Source organism: Motacilla alba, chromosome 3 (genome assembly GCF_015832195.1).
Source record: "Motacilla alba alba isolate MOTALB_02 chromosome 3, Motacilla_alba_V1.0_pri, whole genome shotgun sequence".
NCBI lineage: Eukaryota > Metazoa > Chordata > Aves > Passeriformes > Motacillidae > Motacilla > Motacilla alba.
Window position 1 is genome coordinate 89,421,896 of NC_052018.1, and position 18,189 is coordinate 89,440,084.

General features: G+C 37.4%; 1 protein-coding gene across 2 annotated transcripts in view; it reads left to right on the forward strand.

The window, feature by feature from the left end:
• Nucleotides 1–13,710, forward strand: part of HAAO (3-hydroxyanthranilate 3,4-dioxygenase) — a 33,892-nt gene extending 20,182 nt beyond the window's left edge. For both annotated transcript variants that reach the window (XM_038133320.1, XM_038133319.1), the window contains 4 exons: nucleotides 9,583–9,728; nucleotides 10,813–10,881; nucleotides 12,022–12,104; nucleotides 12,788–13,710. In XM_038133320.1, coding sequence (XP_037989248.1) covers nucleotides 9,583–9,728; nucleotides 10,813–10,881; nucleotides 12,022–12,104; nucleotides 12,788–12,866 — 377 coding nt within the window. In that variant the 3' untranslated portion in view covers nucleotides 12,867–13,710. The remainder of the gene's footprint in view (nucleotides 1–9,582; nucleotides 9,729–10,812; nucleotides 10,882–12,021; nucleotides 12,105–12,787) is intronic.
• The last annotated feature ends 4,479 nt before the right edge of the window (nucleotides 13,711–18,189 follow it).

The following is an 18,189-nucleotide window of genomic DNA, read 5'->3' on the forward strand; positions in this document are numbered from 1 at the left end:
CTTTGCTGAACCAGCTTTAGGCATTGGTTTTGTGACTGACTGGGGAATGTGATTCTCAGGTAAAGGCTCCATGTTTCTTATAAATGAAATGGGGTTGTCTCCAAGATCTTACTTTTATTTCTATGCACTCTCAAAATCTGTTTTAGTCTGAACATGTCAGCAATGTTTGGGTGCTGGTGGTTTGATTTGTTCAGGGCTTTCTTTGCATGGAATGTGTGAGGGCTAGGCAGAGCAGGTACTGCCTCATACAGTGTTTAGCAGAGGAAATATAATTTCAGATGAAGCCTCTAGATGCTGCTGCAATAAAAAAAATACCATATCACGCATAGTGTCCTTGTTCAATACAGTGATTTGCAATAAGCATCCCTCACCAGGCTAGGAGTTTAAATATCAGTAACAAATTAATAATATTAGAAACAAAATAACATTAAAGATATATATTTTTTATATTTTTGCAGAAAATTAGGGCTAAGGAACAAACCTGACAATCAGTCAGAAACTACAATATATCCTGACACCTTTTTTTGAACAAGTAATTCTGAGAAACTGTTATTGATAAATTTAGTACAGAAGTTCTTCCTTTGTAATTTACCTGGCAGGTTTTCAGCCTGGGGAACAGCTTCCTTTTTCCAATTTTCAGGTTTTGTGGACAATAAGTAACCCAACATCTTAGTGATATCTTATGCATGAGGAAAACACCCCACATTTTTAAAACTTTAAAACAAAAGTTTTAGTTTATAGCTCCTGTAACTCTCAGTGAGACTGACAGTGTTAAAAAAACAAACAAACAAACAAACAATTTGACTGAGATAGAAGTAAGCTGGTAACATGTTAGCTCTGAAGGCATACCCAGCTGATATAAAAATAATGCTTTGGATTTATTCCTTCAGCAGCTCTCCCTTTTTTCTTTTTTTTTTTTTTAATTTTTTTTTAGGAAGTATAGTTCAGCAACCAGCACAACATTTGTAACATATAACAAGCTACCACAAGTTGCCATATTTCACTCACTACATAGCTCAACATCATTTGAGCTGGCTTGTGCAAAGGATGGAGTTTCAGCCTTTTTTTTTTCAGTTTCTCTTCTGAAAATCCAGAATCACCTCAATTTAAAAGTGCCAGCTGAAGCACTCTCAGGTTCCTCTCTACATCAGCCTGAACTAGTGCCTCCCCTTCTTAGACAGAAATGGAATAAAATTGAGGAAAAACATCTTTAAAGAAATCCTGTATTGCAGGTCACTCATAGAGGAAAGCTGTAAATGGAATCAATCAAGCTCCAATGGCTTTTAAAAAAACAAAGGGAAAAAAAACCCCTAAGTCCAGACCTTTTCTTGATCTTTTTACGGTTTTTGGGTTTCTGGCTTAGCCAATAGCAGGGCAATCAGAGTATATGAAGACACAGAATGAGAGGGACTCAAATGCCATCAGGAAAAATACAATCAGAAATATATATTGTATGCAATCGTTACCTGAGGCATCCTCCCTGGAACTGTTTTGTATTTTATTACTAGACTTTTTTGTTTCCATGTGCAAAAATAAAGTCTGAGAATATTCTCCCTTTTTTTTATCAAAAAGAGTGAATATTTTTAGGATACAGGCTATACACGGAACTCTCAAGATGCATTGGTTTGGGTTACTTTTCATATTTTTTGACATGAGGCATCATAGTTATCAAAACAAGTCTTGCTACTTTCAGTTGAATCAGTCTGAGAGCAAGATTATCCCAATGTAATTATTTCATCCCACTTTTCTAGTCAAGAGGACAAGAGACGGTTCAGACGGAGAAACCTCGGTTCTAATAAAGAGCAATGGCTAAATATTCTTTGCAGCAGTAACCAGGAGCTTAAAAGCTTTACCTGCCATGCCTGAAATAATCCAGACTTCTTTTTGGAGTAATTTGATGGGGAAAAAACTAAAATAAATTTTTTTCTACAGTTAGGTGTGTTTGAAAATGAACCTCATGAACATTAATGGTATGGGTAGGATGTCAGAAATTTGTTTATCCTAACTACTCAACTTCTAATTATCAGATGAATTTTTTTCTCCCCAAACAAGCTTTATTGTGTGTGAACATTTAAATATGTAATATAAAAACCAGTCCTGGAGTGACTTCACTAGAAAAAGTTTCATTGATTTTTGGTGTATCCAGGGTGATTTTGAGTCTAGATTAATAATCTAGTTAGTACAGTTAGAATACAGTGCAGTTTTATATTTGTGATTCAGAGCGAACAAGACCTGAGCAATTGAATGAGCATGAAAAAATAGGTATTTTCTTCAGTCAGTGGAGCAGAGGTTACCATAGAGCCTAGGGCATGCTCTGTATATGTTCTGTGGTCTCAGCAGTGCTACTAAAGGGTATAAGGGTAAACTCAGAACTAAAAAAAATCAGCTTCTGTATGGTCTTCCTCTGTAGCTAGTCCAGTGAACCTCCATAGACAGTATTTGCTGCTCAGTCTTGTTCACTGATATATAAAAACAAGCAGATCTTTCTTCTTCTCTTTTTCTTCTTTTCAGTTAACTGGCTAGTGGGCAATGTTAATTCAATTAAAACTAAACTTTCTAATCAGAAAACTAAAAACATGCAGGAAGAAATTCTGTCTACATTTGCACTAGAGCAAATACAGGGCCATGCTTTTGAACTTCAAATGACTGTATAAATATTTGTGCCTTTCTGTTTCTGTATTGAAGTAATTCTAATGATACTGTCTCTGTGGGTTTTTTCAAATAAGAATGCTGATTTTGAACATAAATTTTATTTGCTATGTATCTGGTTACAAAATTGATTGTTTGATTCTCTTTACTCTCATCTTGAAGGACTTCCAACACACCTAAATGGATCACTCCTTCTCTTCTATAACATGGTACTTCTTTCTGCTCTGAGTACTTGCATCAAAAAAAAAACTCAAAAAAAACCCGAAAAAAAAAAACCCAATAGTATATGAACATTTAGATATTAAGGCACTATCCTATTAAGGACTACCCAATACAGAGACTTCATAATTTTAAACTGTCTAGACCCATCAAAATTGAACAGTTCCCCACAACACCATCTCTGTAACTTTTATCAACAACATGAACCTTCTCCTTTTCTCTGTCATCCTCATTGCTCTCTTCTGGCAAAGATGACCATATAAACACACTATTCATCTTTAGCCTGTCATATGCAATCCTTTAAGCAATTTCCAAGTCATGTTTATATCTCTCCCGAAGCTGCACCTAAACTGCAAAGGATATGTAGGTGGAAGAAGGGGATAGAGCCAGATAATAAAACCCTTCAATTCTTGTAAGCATGTTACCTCTCACTGGTTTCATCTATTTCCTCTCCTCTCATATTTAAATGAGGACACCAGTCCCTAACGATTACAGAGCTCATAATGAAAATTAACTACTCAGACAGACCAACTAAAGTCAGCAATATTTAATGCAGAAATAACATAGGATTACAACATCTGCAGTAGGGCTGCTATAATTTTCCATATGAAAACTTCTGAGTTTTTTTTTTAGTTCCAAACTACAGTGTATCATCCAAGACTCAGGACTGCAGGCTGCACATTCTCTGGAGCCAAAAGGTTCATTAGGCTCTCAGAGCCCAGAGCTGCTAAAGACAACACCAAAAAAACCCCCAAGGAAGTCTTCAAGAAAAAAATCTGCTTCTCCCACAATATTCTCAAGTGAACCTCCTCACAGAGGGGCAGAACATAAACTGCAGGCTCTGGGAGCTCTCCTAACATTTCACCACGTGAACCAAGCCACTGCTGATATATACATACCTATAGTGCATAATGTACATAATAAACCTATCAGGGCAATAGGAAGAAATGCCCTATAGGGTTGTTTTCCTTTCTCTTCAGACTTTTGTGAAACAAATAAGAAATATTTAAGAGCTATAAAGCTCAGCAGTTTCCCAGCAGGTATGTCCTCTGTAATAAAGTAGCTTCTTTCTTCCTTACATTCTTAAATGCTCCCCAGACAGCAACTTCTGAAACAGGAGACTCACTAATGGAGTTTGTCTGACATTTTCACTAGTGTTTCTAAGGCTATTTAGTGGTAATAGCTCACACATGCTGTAAAAATCCTTGTCTCACCAAGAGAGTGAGGTCTCAGCTGTTGTTGTAATGAAGTATCTTATTCCCATTCTACGCAAACAGAAGTTACATACAAAGAGGATTAATGAAATGCCCCCAGTTATAAAAGGCAGATTCAGGAACAGAATCAAGATTCTTTATGTTAGGATTGAATAAATGGACAGCATTTCTCAATACAATTTGTCATTCTTAATTACAATAACCTAGCTAGATCATGAAAAACCTTTAAAAAAAATGTGGCCTAAATAGTGACTTTTTTTTTTTAGTTTAATTTATTCCTTTCCTTCTGGCTGATGACATCTCCTTTTGAAAAAGCAATATTTCTTTATTACAAAAATATTTTTGAAAGCTTTTCTCAAACTTTTTCATTTCAATTAGGAAAAAAAAAGGTTGTTCAGTTTCCACCATAGATTTAATGACACAAAGAAAAATTTGCCTAGAAATAATTACATGGACAAGTCATAAATTAGCAGTCATGACAATTCTCAGGACATGCTACAAAAAAAAGAATACAGTTACACAGGGAAATATATGGTTGCACCAAGTGAGTGCTGTATTTTCAACTAGATGCTTCTGTATCTATATTCCACAACAGGGAAATGAACAAACAACCCTCAAAGTAATCAGTCACTCTCAGTGCTTTCACTCTGGATTTTTATATGGACTGGGCTAAAACCCAGGTGTCTGAAGTTATATCCCTCATTTCACTGATTTTATTTGCAGAGATACTAAAATCCTACTAGTCTCATTGACATTTCTGTTAACTTGGAGAATAAAAGAGACTTTTTCATAGAAATTAGGTAGGCATATATGGGAAAAACATCGTAGTGAATGTATTATTACTGGCAGTGGAAATTAAATGTGAAATGCTGCAAAACTCTATACTGGAATTATTCATTATGATATAGGATTGAAGACATGGAAATGATGATTAGAAAGGGTACAGAAATAAATTATTACATAATTTTAAAGTAATTCATGAGCTCTTTATCTGTAGTCTGGACAATTTTACACTCAGTTAAAGGATGAAAAAACAAAGAGGATTCAATTACTCCACTTTGAATGATGTCTTCTGCTGCTATAGAGGGAGCCACCATTTGTAATGGACTTTGCCACATCCTTACCTGGAAATGGGGCACAGCATGTAGGGACAGACTGAGGCAGCACAGCACGTCGGGATGGTGGGATAATTAGTAAGAATATATGGGGATTTAAAGATTTGAACCTTGTTCCATCTAGAAGGCTCTGTCTATAAGTGAAAGGTGACACATCACTGAAAGACAGTTTTTCATAAAGCCAGCATGTAATCTGTTTACCTTATTTAGACATATTTCATGTGCTTTATTGCTCTTTTCCTTTGAACAAATCTTGAAGAAATGAGAGTTATGGGAAGAGCTTGGGGATAGTAGGGCTCTGGACAATGAGATAGTTTGATTTCTTGACAGGAAAGCTTAGGAGCATCACCAGGGAAGGAAAGTAGGGCCTTCCATGTTACATGTGAGTTAAGCAAATCAGCCACATACACCTGGTAGGTCAGTGTCAGTCTTCTTTACCTGTTCTCTTTACTGCATCAGAAACACAGTAGTCCCAGCAAGCTCAAACTCTTCTTTAAATAGTCTCTGTTGAGGCTGTAATTACTTGTACATTCAGCTTGCTCTTTACTTGCAAGCTGTTCTCTCCTTCTTTGCCCAGTTTAATATTCTCCATCTCAGTACAGTTCAGTATTGTTTAACTGAAGTCAAGTTCTCCTAAAACCTGTAATTTCCTTTTTTAAATATTTACAAACTCATTCTGTAAACATGACATTTTTTCAGCTTAACATGATACCATCACATTGTAATTAAAACCTGAAAAAAGCTATAATCCCATAAAGAACTGAGATATAAATTTTTAATAGTAATGATCTGCAGAAATAGACTTTAGTATTGAACCTTTAAATGGATGTCTGAAAATGTATGAAAATATTAGATTTGATGTTCCACATAGTGTTATATTACTTGGAAAAACCTACACAAGACTATTAGCTGTCTAGCTTAGAAGTGCCATTTTCTTGCATTTTGCTGGCATATTTCTACCTTCCCCATTAAACATGTCTCCTTGTCTCACAGTATTGCTAGAACAGAACTCCAGAAACACAGGCTTGCACTTCCTCAGATACTGTTGAATGCTGATGTACAGGCTAAACAGAAATATACGCAACAATATCTAAATGTAAGTCATTAGCCTGATTAGAAATACTCAGTTCCTTTTGTAACACCAGGCTTCTACTCTAATACGTGTGGAACTGCAAGAGATTGGATCCTCTTCATTGTAGCTTGTTAGCTCAAGTTTACAAGCATTAGTGAACTTAGCATCACCTACAGCTTTTGGCATCATGCAAGAGATCAGCATCAGGGTTAAATAAGGACTCAGTCAAGTAGTCTATTGATAATGTCACACATCTGCCACGTACCTCATCACCACAGTGCTGTCTCATTTGTTCTGCAGTAACAGATAATCAAGTCATCCTACCGGGTCACACTAAAAGCTTAATTCCATGCAGGCACAGTTTTCAAAGGCCATTATGCTGTCACTGAGCAAGTGCCATTAACAACAAAGATAGTATTAAGCTAAAACCCCATCACAGGCTAGGGCCTGCTGATAAGACAAGTGTCAAAAAAACCTCTGAACTGAGGAACTTAAAGTCTAAATAAAGAAAAGCCCACCTTCACTTGAAAGCAAAATAAACTGCTAGGTGGTGTCTGTTTATCACAAGCAAGAAAGGACAGTGCACCATAGCAAGTGCAGGTCGTATTGCACTTTACACTGGCCCTGAGTAGGCACAGGCCACTTTGTGCTGTTGTCCCCTGTGTGTTGTCCCAACTGATCAGGGCAACTGGAGTCAGAGAACAGCAGAAAGAGGGAAATAGCGAAATTATTTTTATGGAGAATAACAGAATAACTATGGAGAATAACAGAATAACAGTTTAACAGAAGTTAAACTATAAACTTAGACTTCTTATTGTTAGATTTGTATTGCTTCTCAGAAAAAATATAAACAAGTATTTTGGCTTTCTTTTTTATCCCAAGTTCCTTGCAACTCATGGGGAACAGTCACAATTCTCCTTGCATAAAACACCACAAAGCCCATCCATGAGACTCAGATTTTTGCTATTCATTCTCCAGCATATAAAATCTGAACTTACTTGTCAGCTTGATGCTGGAATTCTTAAACTGTGGAGAAGAAATACTCCCCAGTTTGAGCAGGATACTCACAGCATCTCAGTATTTTTTGGTATCTCAGTATTTGTCTCTTATCCTACCAGCTTCCATATGCTTTCTGTTTTTTTAAAAGCAAACAACCAACCAACCCACCACCAAAACCCCATATACCTCTCACAACTAGGACATGCATTTTAGTAGAAAGTTCTACCAACGGATAACTTTCTGGTATTCCAAAACTACAGTGAGCTTTCCTGAATTCAAATGATGAGTTTTAATATGAAAACAAAATAAAACAAAAACAACTGGTAAAGATTTCAGTTATTAATAGAACAAAGTATTTTAATGTATTTTGGAACACCACTTGTGCCGAGTACCTTCTCATAAAATTTCTGATAAATTTTCTTTTCTTTTCCTCCTCTGCTGTGTGTGAACACATATCATAATATTTTAGACCTTTGTTTTACATCAGTCCCTAGTCAAAAAAGCAATTTTCCACTGCAGCCTCATTTGCACATATCCATAATTTAAGGACAAAGTGTGTATGTGTTCCTAATTACCTCCAAAGGATGTTTGATGAACCTGTGAAAATTAAGGAAAAAAAACCCCCAAGCAGTCATATTGCTGTGAGAAAAATGAAGCACCAAAACTAAATCACCAAATACCTTTACACTGCATTTTAGTGTTATCAGACAATATATATATAGAACATTCAAGAATAGATCATGTTAATGCTTACAAGTTCAGAAAAAAATAAATCTAATGTAAAGACTTTCTTTTTTCCTTTGGTGCTTCTTAGTTTCTCTGGACAAGTTTGTTTTTCAGTAAAACTTGTTTTAAGTATTTGAGTTAAATGATGTAAAAGTAAGAAGCTGGTTTTTAAAAAAAACCAAAAAACAACCTGAATAAGAAAGTTTTCAAACAAAAAATATCTTTTGCTATAGATTTCTTCATATTACTATCAGAATTTCTTGAAAGAGGCATTGTCAGGAGAAATTATTTTTAGAAATATAATTATTTTAATATCCCAAAATCACAGCATAGGTGAAGTTAAGGGACCACAGTGGGTTAGCAAGTCGAACCTCCCAAAATAATGGAGAAGAAATTTGAATAGCAAAATTTTGTTTCTACAACAAAAGGAGTAGGATCCCACCCAGATTATCTGGAGATGGTTGTACCCAGTGCTTACTGGGATCCCATGAGCAGCAACAGCATCTTCAGTACACTGCTATCCCCTGCATACACTGACTCTCCCACATATTGTTCAAAGACTGTGTACAAAATGGTCTTTAATGAAAAACTGGAATGGTATGTTCAAAACACTGCAGAGCAGTGAAATTCAGCATTAGAAGAGAACCAAAAGAATATTGCATAATGAATACACTAATACTTACAGAAGAGCTGTTCTATTACTAGCACTGAGACTAAGACTTGGCTGCAGGTTTATTACCACAATACATTTGGGAGCAAACCATCCAGGGAGTTTTTGCAGCATTTGGTTGGCATTACTGCTTGAAATTACTCGATGGGTGTTCCCCCATGGCATCTCAGAACAAACTACACAGAATCACCAAGGCAATTGCTCTCTCTCTGCACTTCCCTGTGAGCTGGTAAATAACTAAAACTCATTTCATATACCAGCAACATGCAGCATGAAGCTTGAATTTTGCCAGCTATACTGCAATTAGTCCTCCAGCTATTTTAAATCAAATTATTTAGGAAGGAGAATTACTGGAAATTAAATCCAGCTACCAAAACCAAAGCCACGACACGCTCCAAAAACACCACCAAAAAATACATTGTATTAAATTTTAGGTTGTACTAATCTGTTTGATTCACTGTGGCCAATGTATTTAAAAACAGGGGACACACAGAGGAGAAGAAACATAAAAGCCAGTACTGACTATGTGAGAGATGTAAAATAAGCTTATTCTATAGGCCCAAGTCCTCTTTTAGAGGGATACGATATAAGCAAAGGCTCAGAGACGACACATCATATTTTACCAGTGCAAAAGGTGGTCTGAAAGAGAATGAGGTGTATGCCAGGAAGAACTGGGTATTGTATGGCACACTGTTTGAATACACAGTTCTGACAACATCTTTGAAGTCACTCCATAAAGACACACAAATAACATATGCATCTTGCAGTCTCCAAAAGCTCAAAGTTAATGACCATAACACTGTTTACTACTAAAACTTTTGGCTAGATAGTGTCTGTAAATTGATCCCTCAGTTAAAATGTTTGCATAGACCAAGGGAAGCAAGGGCTATTACTGATAGCCCTCTGCCTTGCTTACAGATGAGCTCCTGAAAGAAACACCTTTCCCACTGAATTCCACTTCTGTTATGGAGCCATTTTCCTTCTCAAGCTGGTTAAATGATCATCGTGGTGAAATAAAACAGAAAAAATCCTTGAGTATGTTTGGAGATAACTTTGAAACAGAGGTAAGGGGGTGTCATTTCTCTATTAAAAAAGAGGTATTTTTAAAGGTATGGATAATTGGTGCTTACTGTTCAGAATGAGTGAATCCAGGCTTGGGATCAATATGTAGTCAAAAGACAAATTTATGCACGCCAACAGAAGTACCTGTCTTTGGTCTATTGATTTGACTAGCTTAGAGCAGGGGCTTTCTAGCTCATTACTTCCATGTCCAGAATCAACCTGAACTTTATTTCTGTTCATTTCCTTTGGGATTAAAACAGCTCATTCATTCCCCTGTCCCTCTCCCCATATTTCCCGAATCAGAAGCACCAGTGTGATGCAAATCAAGCTTCTTTAGGTGTTTGAGGAGCATGCGTGGTCCAAGTCTAATCTGCGTGTGTAAACACACCTTTTTTTTTCTTCCCCTCCATCTACATAAAGTGGAAACAAGGAAAACTGGACAGCAACCAGAGAGCTTGGGCTGCCCTAAAACATTCCATTTCACAGTTTAGTCAAACACAGTCTAGTTTGGGTGTAAATGAAGCTGTCAGCAATTTGATATCTGTGCTGTATGCATGATGTTTACAAAACCTATTCGTCCCCAGAATTACTTGGAGTCACACTCCAAAGAATCCAATACAGCTGACAGCAAAGTGACAGAGTGTGGGAATGTCAGGAAGAGCAGAGGGGGCAGAAAATGAGAAAGATGAGAAGTCCTGTCTGCAGCTTTTTTAATGTTAATGGAAGAAACTTTTCTACCTCAACAGGCTCTTTACAGGGCCCAGAGTTCATGAGGAGGAAGTGCCTGTTCCAGGAACAGAAGCAGGAAGCATATAGATGCAAATCTGAGAGTGGGAGGAGGCAGAAGGAGTAGATAAGCAAGGATGCAGAGGAGCATAAGGAGTGGCAGGTGTGACCAGCTCCCTTTTTATCAGTAGGAATCAATATGAGAAAACCAAACATAGTGTGAATTTTAATGTCTGTAAAAATAATGTCATCTTCTATGAATATTCTCCTGTAAAAATAGAATGTTTTAAGTGCTGTTGGGAGATGAATATGGACACTTTGGTCACTTGGATGATACCATTACTTTTTTTTTTTTTTTAGGCTATAGCTTATGGACCAGGAACAACTGAGAAAAGTAAAAAGAATTCAGATATCTGGATATGGCAGCTGGTATGTGGCAATTCACACTTGTTAAGTGATGAGTTCATGTTTAAGTTCAGACTGAACAGTAGTAAAGCCTTCTAGCAACAGAAACTGGAATGATTCCCTTCCTTCTCACAGAAAAGATCACCAATAGGCACCACCTTTCAGATTTAAAGTGTAATGAAAAATAACTGTAAAGTGCTGCCACAATAAAAATAGCCGCTTTTCATCATGTATGTTCATCATGTATGTTGATGACAGAGATACTGGCATCCATCCTTGCTGGGAATTTTAATGCACACTACCTAGGCTATATCCGGTAAATATATCAGATCAAGCAATAAAGCAACATCACCTCTTAGTTCTGCCTTGAAACATTTGCCATCATCCTGAAGTCAAACTGGAATCAAATAGAATAGGCTAATAAAAAAGTCTGAAAACTTGTTTGTACTAAATCAGAACCATATGTGATCCAGATGTCCTTCATTCAACTTGCTTCTAGAATTCATTTACTACCCAAAGAAAAAGAAAAGCTAATTTTTGCTTACACAAGTCAGGCTAGCTTGGGAGGCAGATATTTCTATTAGTTCCTCTTCTGTTGAAATTCACAGGGCCTATCAAATAGTAATTAAAGAAATCATAATCTTGAAGGACATTTGTTTACATTGCAGCTTACATCAGCCAGTGGAATCAAGACCTTGTGGCTAGCAAGAACCTGTCTCCCCTGCTTGACAAGATAATAACTAGTGCATTCCAATATGGAGGAATTCAGCAATTTCAGTCAGCCCCCTGCTGACTTGTGAATTGCTCCTCAAGACTTAAAGAGCCATGAGGAATCAGAAAAGTAGGCAAAGAGCTTAAACTACTCCAGAAGATTGTCTCTGTAATTTCTGGAGCTGTACCAGCTTGTGGGCTGCTACGTTAGATTGGTGACAGTGTACCCCAAGCATCAGGCAATGGGTTGCTACTTTATGATAGGAAACAATGAAACATATTTTTATTGATGCTAATAGTATTAGACAGACATGATAACTGAATGTTTAGATAGACCTCATGAAACAGAACAGGTTTGAGGTGTTCTTTCAGTAGGAAAGGCTTCTGTACATACAGCCTTTGCTTTCTGCTGGGGACAGGACTTGGAAAATTAAAAGCCTTCTTTCCTTTCAGGAGGGCACATCGACTGTTGCCATGGATGGCAAAACCCTGACTCTCTCTGCTGGTGACAGCCTGCTTGTCCGTGCCCAGTCTGTGTGAGTAGAGATAAACAGGGGTTCAGTGCGTGATCCCCCAGCTTCCAGCAACTTAAATTCTGTGTATTCACTGCACACCATGTTGGGCATCACCGGTGCAGAAACACAACATCTGTGAATGCAGGATTTGCAATAGCCTGTTATTTCTCGGGGCAAAAGTGTTTTCAGGAGGAAAAGCCAGACATTCATTCTAGTTCACCTCTTATGATAAAAGTTGGAAAAAAATGAAAAAGTTAATAAAAAGGGGAAAAAAGGGGGAAGAGGGGGGAAGAAGAGTAAAAAAGAGAAGCACCATTAGAGAATGCAGCATGCAAAAGACCATGCATAAAGATACATGGCTTGAAACTACCCCTTGGCACTCACAGCAGATCTGACCAAAGCATCAGATCTGATGCTCAGAGCATCAGACCAGGCTTAATCAACATCAATGCAGGAAGATTTGGGGTTCAGGCTAACACAGCTCTCTTCCTGGAGTAGGATGCATACAGCTGTGTCATAACCTTGACCCATGTGATGCACATAAAGAGAAAGAGTTTCCAGAATGGAAAGGAAGATACAGAGCACGGCTAAAGCTGATGAAGTGCCTACTCCTCCTTTTCAATATCATCCATGTTTCATTTGTTGGTTTGAGTATGTGATTTCCCTCTATATGCAGTGCCTCATCTCTCTTTCAATTCTTCCAGGTACTGCTGGAAAAGAGCAGAAGACTGTGTTGCTCTCTGCATTGCTCAGGATCCAAACCGCAAGCAGCCTTATAAATAACTCCTGTGTCAGTTGGCTTTGGTGATAACCAAGTTGTAACCTACCTATATTAATTATCTTTTACTCAGATGCCTGGAAATTTGAATACTCTAACACAATGATTAAGGGGAGTCAAGTGCTATACCCAGTTAAAACTTTTTCCCCAAGTAGTTTAAAGTTTCAGCAAAACATATAATCTTTTTTTTTTTTAACATCCAGCGTTTTGTTTGATTTGATCTGAAAGGAAAGGACAACATATCCAAGTAGCAGGATTACTTATCTAATAATACATGATACTATCTAGATTAAACTCGAGTCTTTCGAAATGCAAGTCTCTGCCACAAGATGTATAAAAGGAGATGGGACAGATACTGTTACACTACTTAGGTAACAGGCAGGATGCTGTGTGCAGGCTACTCTGAACATAGCACTGCAGTGGGACTAAACAGGAGCACCTGGGTCATGGGTATGCTCCTGTACAGCAGAGTTCTCAAGTCAAATTCACCTTTAGAGGTATGTTAGGGGATAAGAGAGCAGAAAAATTATTATAATCAGTTTCTATTAACTGCTGCTTCTTTTTGAACAATGAAGTTTATTGCAGAAATAATAAATGTCAAATTAGATTTTGCTGCTTTTATACCAAGAAAGCTGCAGAAGAGTTTTTGTTTGGGTTTTGGTTTTATTTAATTGTTCTTCACACTGTCATCAGAAAACAGGTTGCTCAGATACCTGCAGGTATCATCAATTAAATATTTGAGAAAACAAAAATTACCGATTCCTGATCTTTTTTTTATTCTAATTAAGTTCAGAAAAATATTTGTTTCATCTATCACCTATAAAGCTCATTAAACTGAGATGTCATACATGTTTTACTGAAGTGTTCATTCTTCTCATGAGAAAGATACAGATGCCTTGCCTTTAATCTATAACTTGTATTTAACATCTGCAGCTTTTCTAGCAAAGCACACAGCAAAACTCTGCTACATCTTCCTAATAACAGGGGCCTAATTTGCAAAACTGAACCCAGTCCTTAAGGGTGTTATAAGTGTGAGCTGTCACAAAAAGGTGCTGTATCATTCCCTTTGAACGAGGGAGTTATTTTTTCTGATTACCGTTGGTACTGGTGCGTTTATTGACTGCAGAATTGACTACTTGAGTGAACATCTATGATTGAAGGATCTATGGTACCAAAGTGTTATAATTTTAGTCCAGCAGTTACAGGGTAATCACAGAAATATTTCCATATTTCACGCTGAATGATAAGTGAGTAAAACACAGCAACATGTAGAACAGCATCCAGAATAACTAGCAACTCTTCATCCACCCAGAGCCATGGAACTTTCAGAATAAAAATTAAGGCACCTCCAGATTAGATACCTCCTGTGATCTCCACTCAAATTATACTTGTGATGCCTTTTACAACAACTTCTGCTTGAACACCTAAATTCTATCCAAGTCACACATTAGGTGCCAGACCAGGAGCGCTAAACCAGAGCTCCATCATCCTCAGTTTTGCCACAGCCCACAGTCAGAAGCCAGGACTTAGTAGGTCATCAATTAATTTCTATTGAGGAGCTTCTGTCTTCTAAGAACTAGGTAAGAGGTGTAAAGGCCCATAAGCATGGAAAAGAATCAGGATCAAAACAGCAGGACAGGATTTATGAAAACAGTGAAATACCAAGTACCAAGAGAAAAGAATTTTGTTTTCTAGATATATTCTCTTTTGATAATTATTTCTGTTGTTTTGGTGTCCAATTTCCTTCCCCTCCCACTCCCTCTCTTTCAATTCAATGGCCAATTCAATTTATGGCCAGAGCATAAATGAGAGCACAGAGGGTACTTGTCATTTACTCCTTCCAAGGTGCTTAACCACTGTGATTTGGAAACCTGCAGCTTCCCTTTTCCCAGATTTTCAAATGGTTCCAAAGGGCTTCTGGGCAGGCAGTGAATCTTTTTCAAGTGGTTTATTCTTCCTCCATATTATATGTGTTCTAAACTGCCCCAACAATGGTACAATTTGCATTTAGATGAACCCATGCTACTCTGCTCACGACGAAGTTGCCACATGCAAATCTAGTTCCTGGACCCCTCTTAGCTGTTCTTTCTGTGTATGTGCAGTCAACTCAGCAGATACTTCAGCACCAAAGATTTTGGGATCCAGGTCTGGAGACTCCTGTGGTAGCCTGAAATCCTCAGAGAAGGATTTCAGGCTAAGGTCAGTGGCAAAGGCTTAGTTAGGCATGTTGTTTGCAGAGTTCCCTAATGCACCGCCCTTGACATTGTGCTTTTTCATGCTTGTCCATGAAACACACCTGGCAAAACCATGTCCTACACAATCACTGAGGTTCAAGAAGGCCTCCAAGATCATCAGATCTAACCTTTGATGGAACACCAGCTTGTCAACTGGCACTAAGCGCCACATCCAGTCATTTCTTGAACATGCCTCAGGATGCTGACTCCACCACCTTGCTCGACAGTCCATTCCACTGCTTAACAAGGCTTTCTGGGGAGAAAATGTTCAACCTGATTCTCCCCTAGAAAACCTTGAGGCCCTTTCCTCAAGGTGAGGAATTGCCTGGGAGATGAGGCCGACCCCCACCTCACTAGACCTTCCTTTCAGGCAATGGTGGAGCACAATAAGGTCTCCCTGAGACCTTCTTTTCTCCAGGCTAAACACCCCCAGGCACTCCTCATGTGCCTTAGACACAACACAATTCATATGATTTACATGCTTATGACTGCCTTTCTTTACAGTTCTTTTTACATCTGCTACACCTGCACCGTGACTTGGATGCTCATTTTCTATCTGAATCAGACAAATATTGGGACATCTCATACTTAGAAAACTTGGTACATTTTGACAGGATTGTGCTAACCTTATTAGCACACTATTGCACATACAGACCATCTGCTCTTTGATGCTTCTGCAAGACTCAGAAGTAAAACCTTTATACAAATAAATACTCTAAGCAGTATTAAAATAAAATCTACACAGATACAAAGCTATACCTGCGCCATTCTTGGTAAATTATTACCTTTAAACACGTGCAGCATTGTCCAGAATCACAAACTTGAGGCGATTTGAAAGCTTAGAAATACACACAAGGAAGTTTGAGTCCACTCACAAGCATCCACAGTTATTCCAAGACAGAATCTCACCTATCCTAGAGGTTAACAGGAATTTTCCCTTTTACTTCATATGGGAAAAGGTGATGCAGCTTTATCCTGCCAGGTATTGATTAGAGCAGCAAGGCTTTCCCTGGGCTTTTTCAGTGCCTTTAGAATGTTTAATCCCAATGAGACCACAAGTAAGCTTTGTAAAGAGAAAGCTAAACCACTTGTTTTTAGCTATAGATGTGTTTTGATTTTTATTTATAGCATTTAAACAATATAAAGAGTGATTTAAACATTATTATAGTACTTCATATTGAACAAGGAACTTACAGTCACTCTTACATGTAAATTAGCAATATAGATCAAAATATTTGAAGTAATTAATGTTTCCTATTGGTCCTAGGCTAGGTAGGCTTGCCCTCATGAGGTACTTACATTCTTATTTTGAGCAATGCTAACTTATATGAATGATGGAAATAAATTGGTATGCCTCACTGCATTCCTCCTAACTATGATCTCATATTCCAACACTTAAAAATAGTTGATTAGCAAGGTTACATGATTAATTATACATGATTACCATCATCACCCATTCAAAATAAAGTGTATTACTTGAAGTAACTTAAAAGTTAAATAGTCCTAGTACAGCAAATAAAGCTTCAGCCTTCACCAACCCTTTCTATAATCTTGAAAAAAAACCTACAAAAAGCAAGTTTATTAAAAACATGTTTATGCTTATGAGAGAACTACAGGAGAACAGAGTGACCCACACGGATCATGTAGTAAACATTTTCAAGATCAACAGAAGAGCACAAGATTGTCCAATTAAAAAACACAAAACCAAAAAAAAAGCCCACAGAACAGTTAAAATAATGATCTAATGCTACCTACATTTGAGCTTGCAATACATAAACTGACAGCTTGTAAAAGTCAATAGAGGAACTCTTTCTTCCTCTGTGCTCTACTTTTAGATGTTGCTTGTTTATTTGAAGTAGCAAAACCTACCAGAGGCATAAACTGACTAGGAGGATCAGGAAACTGGTAAAATCAGGAGTGTTGTAGTAAAGTTCTTCCTCAGACCCACACAGTATTTACTTACAGCTGTAAATCAATCTTATCTTACTACATGAAGATAACAAATGCTTTCATTCTGTTGTTAAAAACATTAATTGTACTGATTTCAGCTCTCCAGTCACATCTAATAGAACAGAGGCATAGAAAGCAACCCTCCCACCACCATTGCATATAAGTAAAGGAAAAAAATTACTTAAACTATTTAACAAATTCTTACATAACCAGCTTGTGTTCATATTGGAGACATTTCAAGGCTTTGGAGTGTTTTAATTTAGTTTATTTTCAGTAATAACCCAGATGCACCTGAATGAACACTTCAGACTCATGAAGGTCATCACATCCTGGTGTCTTTATTTTTCAATACACAAGTGTTGTAGAGCTATTCTTCAGTATCAAACAACTGATTGGACCCATAGTACAATTGTTGATTTTAAAGTTATAATGAAGGAAAAAAAATTTAATATCCACCCCTCAGCTCAAAGTACCTGATCTACAGGTACAGATCTCTACTGTCTGGTAGAGAATGATCTTATGCTGGATCCAGTCAATGATATTTTCAGGCATTGTCCAAAAATTGTGGAAGTGAATAAAAACTCTTCCTTTTAATGTCACTGGAATTTTGATGGAAGCTTGACATCTAGAGTGATGTTTGCACACACAAACACACACACAGTCAGACAGTTTGTATTCCAAAAATAAGCCCTTAAATTGTGATATCATTAGGGAAACCATCTCCCCTTTTTGAGGACGGCAAATGATAAAACAATTCTTTCTAAAACGTTGTTGCTCTAGGTTAAATATATCGCCAAGATCTTTGCCCTGGTAATTCAGTAGAAATCGCATGAGAACCACATACTCAAGGGTTTGTACACTGCTTTGTATTTTCAGACTTTCTAAATAGGTACATGTACATGGCCTATATTACAGTGCTGAATAAAAAACTCTGTCCATGGTTTTGGAGATAAATTACACTGAAATTGAAGCAAAACTATTTGGGTTCAAAAACATTTCCTTATACAATCTCATAATCTCAAGCTCCAGAGACAGATGTCATGACTATGACAAAGTAAACTAAGCATAAGCACTTTTGAAGATTCAGTGAGGAATTTGAATACATCTTTAGTACATCAGAGAAAAATAGGACTTCTGAAGTGCT